The 11,356-nt window shown below is 44.0% G+C and overlaps 2 protein-coding genes across 4 annotated transcripts; one reads left to right on the top strand and one right to left on the bottom strand.

Annotated features, from left to right (window-relative positions):
* Positions 1-38: 38 nt before the first annotated feature.
* pclaf (PCNA clamp associated factor) lies at positions 39-2,622 on the bottom strand. The gene is made up of 4 exons (XM_085465005.1): positions 2,465-2,622; positions 1,501-1,581; positions 1,227-1,407; positions 39-228 (listed from the first exon to the last, which is right to left on the bottom strand). The coding sequence occupies exons 1-4, from the start codon at positions 2,508-2,510 to the stop codon at positions 189-191; spliced, it is 348 nt and encodes a 115-aa protein (XP_085321131.1). The 5' UTR covers positions 2,511-2,622; the 3' UTR covers positions 39-188.
* Positions 2,623-5,653: 3,031 nt separating this feature from the next.
* On the top strand, positions 5,654-11,206 carry nedd1 (NEDD1 gamma-tubulin ring complex targeting factor). 3 transcript variants are annotated; one of them, XM_085465002.1, is made up of 16 exons: positions 5,654-5,766; positions 6,522-6,665; positions 7,031-7,125; positions 7,425-7,541; positions 7,612-7,752; positions 8,088-8,317; positions 8,669-8,870; positions 8,972-9,095; positions 9,262-9,372; positions 9,684-9,734; positions 9,815-9,904; positions 9,995-10,161; positions 10,237-10,435; positions 10,604-10,745; positions 10,880-10,946; positions 11,029-11,206. In XM_085465002.1, the coding sequence occupies exons 2-16, from the start codon at positions 6,530-6,532 to the stop codon at positions 11,131-11,133; spliced, it is 1,977 nt and encodes a 658-aa protein (XP_085321128.1). In that variant the 5' UTR covers positions 5,654-5,766; positions 6,522-6,529; the 3' UTR covers positions 11,134-11,206. The 3 variants fall into 3 exon arrangements, with proteins under 3 accessions (XP_085321128.1, XP_085321127.1, XP_085321129.1); XM_085465001.1 differs by having other exon boundaries at positions 9,259-9,372; XM_085465003.1 differs by having other exon boundaries at positions 9,259-9,372; positions 10,645-10,745; positions 11,029-11,092.
* Positions 11,207-11,356: the final 150 nt, after the last annotated feature.

Raw genomic sequence — 11,356 nt, 5'->3', positions numbered from 1 at the left:
CGTGTCCTCATCCAAAGACGGCCATATTTGTTCTTCAGTTTGTTTTCAGTCAAGTTTTATTAGTAAAAAAGACAAAATCCAGATGATCTCAAACAGACATTCTGTAGGTAAAAAACATTGAACTATACAACGTGAATTGAGCAGAATTTATATACAGATGTACATCAGCAATCGGACTGATCCAGGCTTCAGTCGTCGTCCTCATCCTCAGCGGGCAGCGGCCGGGCTCTGCGGACAAAAACCAAACTGATCAACATCAGCGTCAAACTTCCCACAGGGCGCTGGAACACAAACGCCACGTCCTGAATAAGTAAAATCTGTCATTCAGTCGAGCGGCGTCAGCGGCGAGTTTGAGGCCTCTCCTCAGATTTTAGCATCATCCATGCAGCAATCAGTTACTCACCCATGTTTGAACCAAACAGCTTTCTCACTTTTGATCGATTTAAAACTATTTAATATCAGTTTTTAACTTTTAATGACTTTCAAGACCTACAAGGAGCTGCAGATCAGTCCAGACAGGTGAGTCTGAAGCTATAAAAGCAACGATTTGAGAAAAAGAAATAATCAGATTATCGTCAGCTGCTGTATTTGAGGTGTTTTTGGGACAAAAATCAGCTGAGAAGCATGGCTACAGTGTTCCTAATAAACTGGACATTGAGTTTCCTGGTACCACTTGATGCCGTTTGCTTTAATTCAATGACCATGAGGGAATATAATTTTTAAAACAAACCTGCAGAGTTAAAATGCTTTCATTTTTCAAAATAAAAGCACTCCATCTCTGCGTTTTTACATTTGATAGCTGCAGACTCTGCTGAAGGTTTCCGGTGAACCCTCAGAAACCGGCCTCTGATGGGTGCCTGAACAGAGAGGTTCCTGATCCATAAGTGACCATATAAAGCTTCATGCCGATCCAAACTCTGGATCACGCTCTTTGGGTACGGTAAAGCATCAGCTCCCGTTGACACCGGCCTCCGTTTCATACAGCATTCATTCAAATGTTGCATCTCACGCAGCACGCAGCTGGTGTTTTAGCGAATCAAACTAGCCTGGCCCACGTATCACAGCAGCAGGTACAGCTCCACACTGAAATAATCTGAGGTGAAACTAATGGCTCATCACACAGCAGCAAACCTCGGCTGAGCTTCAGCTCTCATTTTGTGTGTGTTTTAAAAGGAGTTTGGGACACAAGTTCCCTGAAGAGGTTTCAAATAAAGCACAACACATACTTCCTGTTGGCTTTTGACATCCCGCTGCCTCCGGCCTCTTCATCATCCTCCACCTCCTGGGGCCGCCTGTTCTCCTTCTCCATCTTCCTGGGGGGACCGCCAAAAAAGTCCCCGATGCCCTTCTGCCAGGTCGGGGTGGGACGAGGACACACGGGGTTCCCACCAGTGTATTTGTTCTTTGCTGCAAGTTACAACAATTACAGCAGCCTCAGTACGTGAAGTGTGTGTGTGTGTGTGTGTGTGTGTGTGTGTGTGTGGTGAAACTAGGACTGACCAGGTGTGGGGGACTGGCTGCTGGAGGCAGCGTTGGATGAACTGGCACCCAGAGACTTCCGGGGGGCAGAAGCTGCAACAGCTGCAAATGAAATGCATGAAACCAGCTGATTATGAAGGATCCAGTAAGAAACCAGTAGAAGTTCACCGAGGACCAAAGCTGAGCCAAATGAACGTAAAGAGAGTAAAGTCTCATTTGCAGAATGTTAAATCAAAGTTCAAAGAAAGCTTGTTAAAAACCTAAAATAGCTGCAGAGTGAATGAGAGCAGTTCACTGCCATTTAAACTGGGTCTTTAAGGAAGCAGAGCAGGTCTAAATTTTAATTCTTATCCGTTGGGTGTTGGAAGAAATGTAAGCCAAATTCACCAGAAGGTCCCAGAACTTAATAAACATGCATGCATTATGGACGGTAACACGCGTGGCATCTATGGTAAAGAGAGACGCCTTAATTATTTAATATGCGAATGGACTTTTGTGAGGCGTGCGCACAAAGACGCACCGCGGCGCTCAAAACTGGCGCCAGTTTGCAGTAAACGTCGTACAAACTTTGGGAAAGGGTCATTAAAGATGACACCTCGTGAGATGAATGAGAACATTAAGCTAGAACCTTTGACTCCGATGATAAAAAGACAATTAAATGTTTTAATTTAAATATCTTCGCCTCTCCCGGAGAACCCGAGAGGGCAGCAGACCAGCCTCCGTGTTGGCGGGAGGCTGATTTTAGGAAGCCGTGCGGTGGATTTACACACAAACTTCATCTGACAGTCTTCTTTCAATTATTTTAGTGTAAAAAATAAATATAATACGTTAACTACTCTTCTTCGAGACTACATTTGTATGATTTTACCAGCTTTGGCTCAGCGCCGCCTGCCAGCCAGACTACCTTACAAAACAGACGTGTTCTTGTACAAACAAGCTTTAAAGACCTAAATTCTGATTGAATGCCTTTAACTTGTTGCCGTACCTTTTCTGTATGATCCGGGCACACTATCGGCTTTTGTCCTCACCATGTTGGCAGCGGGTTTTACAGTAAGCCGACACTCCTACCTGAAATCCGCGGACCGCAGTGAACCGAGCACCGTCCCGCCTCGGTTTAAAACCAACAGGCGGATGGGGCGGGAGACTTCTTCTTCTCTTGCTTCTATAGTGGTAGACTCCACGAATAGCTGGAATACAAGTTTGCCCCTCATAGGTGAATGTGTGTAACTGCAGCTCCCACCATTTTATTCTTCCACTGTATGGATGATTGTTTAAGCCACTGGCAGAAAAATAACGAAACAGAACATTTTCTTGGTAATCAGAAGTTTGAGTTATCAGGCTATTATCACAAAACTTCAAATTATGTATCTTCAAATTGCACCTTACTAACTCAAACTTCTGAGGAACTAGCGTTAACAACTTGACATTTTGAATGAAGTGAAAACTTGAACCTGAAATTTTATGAATGGCAATTTTTTTTAGTGGCGGAAACTTTGACATCAACATTGTTAAGACGAGTAGTAAATACTGCAATAAAAAATACTGTCGAAATTTCTGAAATACACTATAGTATGTTTAGTTTTTGTTCTGCTGTATTTATTTATTTTTCACTTCAATTAGTTGTTTTTTGGTCATATTGTATTTTTTATATAAATGAATGTTTTTTATAGGTTGTGTTTACACAATAAATTATAATGATTTTAGTAAATAAATTACAATGAAATACGTTAAAGATTTCATGATAGTAATACAATTATGGGGTATAATGCTGCCGAAACGTCTTGAATACACTATTGTTTTTTCTTTGCTGAATTTGAAATATTTTGCATATGAAGCCAGTTTATCAAATTACATTTGTCGTTTGTTTTACTTTAATAATTTATTTTAGTATATAATTTTTTACTAATATTTTATCTTCATTTTTACTGTATTCCATTCAAATTTTTCTGTTCTTTCTGCTTTTTTTAAAATTCAATTTAAAATTTCTATATATCTTTAAAAAAAAAAAGTCAAGCTCCTTTTTGTGTATTTTTTTTTTTTACATTTTCTATGGTTTGATCATATTGAATTTTATTTGAGCGATTTTTTTATTGGCCTTTTTTAAACAATAAATTATACAATATATACAATAAAAATACAATAAACTATAAGGGTATCAGTAATTAAGATAATTCCAAAACACTTTAAGAATTTCATACTAATACTATAATTATGCGGTAGAAACTTATATTTACTAGTGATGTGTCGTTGGCGAACGAAACGGCTCTTAGAGCCCGATCTTTGAAGTGAACGACGTGAGCCGTGGGTTTTTTTTCATTATCTCACCCTCTCTCTCGCACTTTTTCCCGCTTCACTCCGCACGCGAGCCTTGTGCTTGCGCTGAGGGGAGGGGTGGTAGTTACACTCGCAGTAGCACAGGAACAGAGCGGGAGGGAGGGAGAGAGAAAGAGAGGCAGGGACAACAACATTAGAAAGGTATAGTAATCATCCACAACTATTTTCAGTTGCAGATGATAAAGGATTCAGAAAGTTTATTCATGCAGGTCCATATGACAGAGAATGTGCATCTTCTTTTAGTTTTCATATTTTAATTTATGTTTAATTGTGTTGTGGTTTGCAGTGTTTTGTGTTGTTCCACTTTAAATTTGTTTAAAAGGAAAAAGCTGAAATTTAAATAGTTAAAAGTTTAAAATGTAAATAGTTGTTTTTTGTATTATATGATTTATTTATTACATTTTATGTGGAGTGAATAAATAAAAATATATATACGGTGGCCCCTAGAGACACAACACGTATAAACTCCAAAACACATTTCTAGCGTTAACTGAACTTCCAAAACAGAGCTACCTAGATCATTTAAATTACACAATTGAAAGCATATGTGTATTGTTTGTGTATTTATACACAAGCACTCATATATATTCATATAAATTTTAAAAAAAAGTACATTTACCTGTTACTACCACACACCAAATCAGGTCGTTGGTACTTGCTGGCTTGTGTAGCCACTAAGTAACAAAAGCTCAACACTGCCACTAGCATCCTGGAGCACTTGTGTTGTGTTTTGTACGTGTTTTGGAGTTTGTACATGCTTCCGGGTTTGTATGTGCTATGGAGTTTTTACGTGTTTTGGAGTTTTTACGTTTATATATATTTATATATAAACATATATAAATAAAACAACATTTTTTTACATTAGTAATTCCTTTTGTGCATATATTCATATTGTTGTTAATAATAAATTAATTAAAGCAACAAAACAACCTGAAGATCCCATCCCAACAACAGACTGTTCTCTCTGCTGAGGTCAGGAAAGCGATTCCGCTCCCTGAAGACCAACACAGAGAGACTGAGGAGGAGCTTCTTCCCGCAGGCGATACGGTCTCTCAATCACACCACCACACAGTACTGACCCACACATACAGTTCTTACACACACACTGGACTTTCTGGACTTTGGTTTTGCACAACACTGGTCACTATATTCTTCATTTCCGGTTAATACTTGTACAGCTGCTGTTATTGTGTATATATTTATTTATATTTAGATTTCTTCATACATTCTTATATAGTTCTATATTGTGTATTTTGTTGTACAGTTATTTTATTTTCAACTTTAATTTATATATTTATCTTTATCTTATTCTTCCCAGTTAAATTTACCCTTCATTCTAATTTGTGTTGTACAGTTATTTCATTTTTAACCTTAATTTATATTTTATTCCTTCCTAGTTAAATTTACCCTTTTTAATTTTTCATATTTATTTCCTATCTTATTCATAGCCTTTTCCTTTTTTGTTTTCTTTAGGTCACGAGCAGTTGTCCAAGCATTTCACTACATATCGTACTGTGTATGACTGTGTACGTGACAAATAAAATTTGAATTTGATTTGAATTTGAGATCCGGTTGGGAGCCGAAAGAGCCGGCTCTTTTTAGTGAGTCGAGCCGGAAGAGTCGGTTCTCTAAAAGAGCCGGAAATCCCATCACTAATATTTACTAAACTTGTTTTTGTTTTATTTTTCTTCATAAAGCCACGTTTTTATATTCCTATTTTCTTCATATAAAATATAACAAAAATTAAATATTTTATTCTGTGTTTTTCTTTAATTGTTGCCTTGATACTGTATATTTAGTACATTTCGATTAGACTTTAACACAAACACAGGAAGTACGAGCCCGTTTCCACCGTTTGTCCCTCCTGGTGTTCCGTAGTGGCGGTTCATTGGCTGCGGGCGCCTCCAAAACAAACTCAGTTTCGACTTTTCGGTGATTAAAAACTCTTTCTGGGTAAGTATAGTTAATCTTAAGGACTCTGAGGGTCAGGCGAAAACATTCCCGGCAGTTTCCGCTCGCCTCGCGACTATTTGTTAACTTTAAAGCCGTCAAGCTGTTAGTCGGTTAGCATGAGCTACCTGTAGCTGCAGGTTCAAGTTAACGGAGCAAAGTCGATAAAATTTCTGTTTGATGGACCAAAAACAGCCTGCGAGCCGTTAAAAGTCCTCACAGGCGTCAGACTCAGCTTTACGTGTCCGTCTGCCTGCAGTTAACTGTGTAGAAAAACTACAACAGAGACCAAAAAACTACGAACATCCGATAGAAGGTTCCACAGAAATACTTCAGCACTGTGTACTTTTACTGCCTGATACTTGGAGTTACTGCACCAGCTTTTCAACTCTACCTTCCTATAAGACTTTTTAAAACCAGGTTTCAGAGCGCTGAACAGTAAAGGAAATAAACACAATCGAAAATAAATTAAATAGAATCTAGTTTTGAATTCAGTGGGAAAAGTAGACATGCACATTTTTGGCTTTGGCGGTTTCTAAAAGCCAAAAAGTAAAATGTAAATCCGATCCATCTTCCTGTGTTTATGTCGCAGGTTTTTCCTTTCCCTTCTATAGTCATGTAGTTCTGATCATTGTTTAATGGAAAACTTTACAATTATGTTGTTTGTGCAAGTTTGACAAAACCAATGATGAGCTGTAAAACTAACAGTGACGGCCTGCGACGATACAACTCTCTGTGCATGTGTTTATTTTCTCCAGCTGTTACCATGGAGGAGGTGACACGGCTGGTGTCGACCGGAGACTGCGTGAAGATCTGGGATGCGGTTTCCATGGCGCCAGTGGAGCAGTTTAACCCACACAGCACAAGCCACCCTGTTGCTCAGGCCTGCTGGAGCTCCAACAGTATCCTGCTGTCACTAAGTCACCACAGCCGGGATATGAAAGATGGAAATCTGCTGTCTTTGTCATGTCCAGCAGGGGGCGACTCCTCTGTCTGATTGTATACACATCTTTGGTCACCCTGAGCTCAGTAAGCACTTCCTGATGAGTTTATGATCTCAGTTGGCGGTTTAATTTCAAGGGGCAGCCAATCACAATAAAATGTCTTAAAGGGGGAGGAGCTAAAGCAGCTTCTTTCAGACAGGTCATGAACAATATGAGACAAAGAAAGCTTATTTTAAACTATGAATCATGCAGAGCTGCCCTGTCAGAGTGAGCAGCATAAATCACCTTTAGATCTGTGAATCAGCCTTGACCAGTTCTCTCAGACCAGTACCTGGTCAGCGCCAGCAGCAGTGGGGACAAGCTGGTCGTTTCCAGCCTCAAGTCGACTCCTGTGCCGGTGGTGGAGCTGGCCGACGGGGTGAGTCTCAGCTCTTTAAAGACTGCAGAGGGGTAAAAGAAGAATAAAGCCTAAGACGTTATTGTTTGTCTCTGGGTCCAAATTCTCCTTCAGTTCCCAAAACACTGAGCTTTAGAAATATGATACCAGCTGTTCTCCCAGGTGTTTTAGTGAAGTTTAGGTTTCAGGGAAAAGAGGGAAACTAAAAATTTTAGTTACGCTGTGTAGTTTTAGAAAGCCGAGTCAGTCTGGTAAGTATCTCACTGAGAGCTCTTCGGCCTCTGTGAAGTGTAACGGTGCTGGTTTGTACCCGTGTTCAGAAAAAGCAGACCCGGGTGTGTCTCAGCTCCTCGTCTCAGTTTCTGGTCAGCGGAGGTCTCGATCACTGCGTGCACATCTGGGACCTGAAGACCAAGAGACTGCACCGCTCCCTCAAGGTAGGACCTCACGCCACCTCCGGGTTCCTTTACCTCTGAGCGGGATAAACATGGCCTCCTTTTCTCTCAGGACCATAAGGAGGAGGTGACTTGCGTGTCCTTTAATGCCAACGACAGCTACGTCGCCTCCGGCTCCACCAGCGGCGACCTAGTCCTCCATAGTCTGACCACCAACCTATCCAGCAGGCCGTTCGGCCACGGCAGCAACCAGGTCAGACCTCCACTTTCATATCGTTTTTCTTTTAAAGATTTTCTTTGAAGCTGCTCATGTGCAGCCGCTCAGGTGAGCTGTGAGTTGGTGATATGACTGTAGTGAGGGAGCAGCCAAAAGGTGGAGGTGTGCTTTCAGTTTATTTACCTCACCTCATCATGTTATATAAAGTCTTTAATAAAAGAAGAACTCTGCAGGCTCAGAGTTAACCGGAGAGTGGAGGAGGGGCTCCGTTTTTATGCTTCACTCTGTTCAGTCTGTGTATGTAAAGACTGTAACTAAAAGACAGCAGAGGAATGTTTGGTATTACTGCTTGATAATCTGTTGATCTCCAGCCCATCCACGACCTGAGGTTGTCCACGGTGAAGCGCTCCCTGCTGGGCAGCGTGTCTGACAGCGGAACGGTGGTGCTGTGGGACTCCAACACCCAGAAGGAGCTGCACGTGTTTGACGGCGCCCACAAGGCCCCAGGCTCCGGCCTGGCCTTCTCGCCCACCAGCGACCTGCTGGTCGTCAGCGTCGGCCTGGACAAGAAGATCGTCTGCTACGACACCGCCAGCAAGATGTGAGTCCGATCGCTCTGTTCTGCACGTCCCTGCTCGGTCACAAGGCTGTCACGCCCTCTGTGGAGCTCCTGTTCCATAGAGGGCGCTCTCGAGCTCATTGAGAATGAGCCGGGCTCTGAGGAGGTGTAGTTTTTCACCTGTCTTCCTTTCAGGAGACTGCAGAAGACTTCTAGACTTTAAAATGAGTCTCATCGTGTTTTATCCTATGTTAATATAAAACTTTCTGTCCAGCAGTCCAGAACCAAAGCAAAGCATCAATAAGAAGGCAGCATGAGCTGAAGCCCACTCTTTGTCTGTGGATAAAATCTGTTCCACTTTGTGTTTAACGGCGTGTTCGTCTGCATCTCCAGCGTCCTGAGGTCCATCCGCGTGGACAGTCCTCTGACAGCTGTGGACTTCACTCTGGACGGTACTGGGCTGGTGGTCGGGTCCACTCACGGGAAGATCTACCAGTACGACCTGAGAAACTCCAGTTCCCCCACCAGGATCACAGTGGCCCATAAAACCTCAGTGACCTGCCTGCGCTTCCAGAGCAACGCCAGCAAACACAAGGTACTATCCTCGGGACTCTCAGACGGAAGATGGGAATAATATCAATTTTTCCTTCAGTGTGTCCAAACCTGCAGGGTTATTTTCTCTCTTTCTTGTCTCAGTCCAGTAAAATTGGCTCCTCAAAAACTTCCAGCTCTAAGAGATCCTCCACCAAGCTCCCCAGCAGCCAACCAGATCCCACCGCCAGCACAGGCCCTGCCCCCAACAGACAGGTGACAAACACAGGTGGGTTTCACGCTGTAGGTCACTGTGAACGCGAGTGTGCGCGTTTTGTTTTTCCCACACAGATAAATAAGGCAACTGTGAGCTTGAAGCTCCTGTGGCAGTGTGGCCAATCACGGTTGTCCTGTCTGATGATGATAAAGCCATAATTACAGCACGTGTTCAGCAGGAGGCGCTGCTGTGGACGGGATGTGTCGGGAAGCTGAAGGCCAGCAGGGGGCGGAGCAGTTCAGTAGCGTGGGACGAAACAGTCTGGACATCTTCTCTCCCGCTCGCGAAGGTCAGAGGCAGCCTGTGATTGGCTGAAATCTGATGCTGCATTCACTAACGTTGCCTTGTTTTTGTAAATCGCAGCGTTCTCTGTAGTCAAAGGAGCTTTCAAAGAAAAGCGTCTGGACTTCTTTAAGCTGCTTGAAGACGTTTCAGCTCTCATCTGAGAAACGTCTTCAAGCAGCTTAAAGAAGTCCAGACGCTTCTCTTTGCAAGCTCCTTTGACTGCGATGACCTGGATGACTGAGAACCTTCACAGCCGTTCTCTGTTATCACCTCTAACTGAATCCATTTCAGTCGTGCTTCTCCTTCTTCTTCCAGACCCGCTCACCCACGGGACCACCGCGAACACCCCATTTGGACGAGGACAGGGTACGAGAGGTGGTCACCAGATGCATTTGAAGCGACGCTGCCGTCGGACCAATCCTGACGCTGTGTTTCTTTTTCCTTAGTTACCACTTCGGAGGTGATGTCTAGAGATGGGGAGGGTCAGCAGCTAACAGGCCGGGCCAGCCTGGACATCTTCTCTCCAGTCAGAGAAGGTCAGAGTTCAAGTTCAACACCCATTTAAAATGCCTAAAGGTCCAGGTGAGGTCACCTGGAGGTTAAAGAATGTCTGCACTGTGCTTCAGACTCTCACGCAGGTCCCAGCTCTCACAGGAAGACGCCACTGGGAACGCCGCTCGCAGCCTCGGCGGGGAGGTGCTACAGCCCGCTGTCAGTCTTCCAGACCCCTCCGGCTATCAAAGAGGAGGAGCCAAACACCGCTGTAGCTGGAGAACTGTGTGATGCCAGAAAGGTGATGACCTTTAACCTTTAACCTCTACACCTGTGACAACGCAGGTCCACCTAACTGAACTTTGATCTGTCTCAGTCTGACAAAGTCAGCTGTTCCAGTCTGGAGACACAGAGTCAGTCCACGCCCCCTATGTCACAGTCAGCCAATCACAGTCAGCTGGCCCCGCCCTTCTTCACGCCAGAGCCCAGCCTCCAGAGAGCCAATGGCATTCAGGCTCACCTGAGCTACGACTCACCTGTCCACGGAGCTCCACCCACCACATCTGCAGCAGCAGGTAGAGTCGGGCAGCAGCAGTTCTGAGGGTTCAATTCCCACTAAGGTCCGATATCACCGTGGTTAGTTCACTGTTTGTGGGACTCTGTAGGAATAGGCTTGTGAATTGGACGCTGAGTTCAGGGTCAGCTGCTTGTGTGGGAGATTCCGATGTTTCCTCTGCCTTCAGGTCCGGCTCTGTCGGCTGCCGTTTCCTCGTCTCTTTCTCAGAACATCGCCGACGTGGTTGGACAGGCCGGAGCTGCTCCCCTCACCTCCCTGCAGATCCACTTCATCCAGAACATGATCCACGAAACTCTGGAGGAGTTCAGGTCAGTCTGACCTCTGACCTCTCTTCAGAGAAAAATCAGCTAGCCTTTTTGTGGGGACTATTTTCAGAGGCGGGTTGATTTGGTGTTTTTGAGCTTTTATGGCAGCGGGACATGAACAAGCTTCTCCTCCTCAGGAACGCCTGTCACAAAGACATCATCAACCTCCAGGTGGAGATGATCCGACAGTTTTACATCCAGTTGGTACGACAGATTCGTCCGAGCTTTCCTCTGATGGTCAGATGTGACTTTCTGGTTTTTTTATGATTCTGTGTTTGTGTTTCAGACTGAGATCCACAGTCTGATAGAGAAATACTCCGTCAACGAGTCTCTGGTGGAGGAGATCGAGAGGCTGAGGGAGGAGAACCGCCGGCTCAGGGCCAACTACTGACCGTCTGGAGCCTCGTTCTGGCTGCCTCCTCCCATCCTGACGTCAGATGGTCCAACATGAACGTGTGCGTGCGTGCGTGCGTGCGTGCGTGCGTGCGTGTGTGTGTGTGTGTGTGTGTGTGTGTGAACACTTATGTACCCTGTTTTGTTGTAATTTAATGAATTTTGATGTCAAAGCCTGGAAGAGTTTGAAAGGCGGTCGGTTCACATGTGCCTGCATCATG

This window comes from Copadichromis virginalis, linkage group LG7, assembly GCF_057382275.1.
Source record: "Copadichromis virginalis isolate Kocher_CV1m ecotype Utaka linkage group LG7, C_Virginalis_male_GT1.1, whole genome shotgun sequence".
NCBI classification, from domain to species: Eukaryota; Metazoa; Chordata; class Actinopteri; order Cichliformes; family Cichlidae; genus Copadichromis; species Copadichromis virginalis.
This window is presented reverse-complemented; position numbering and strand designations above follow the sequence as displayed.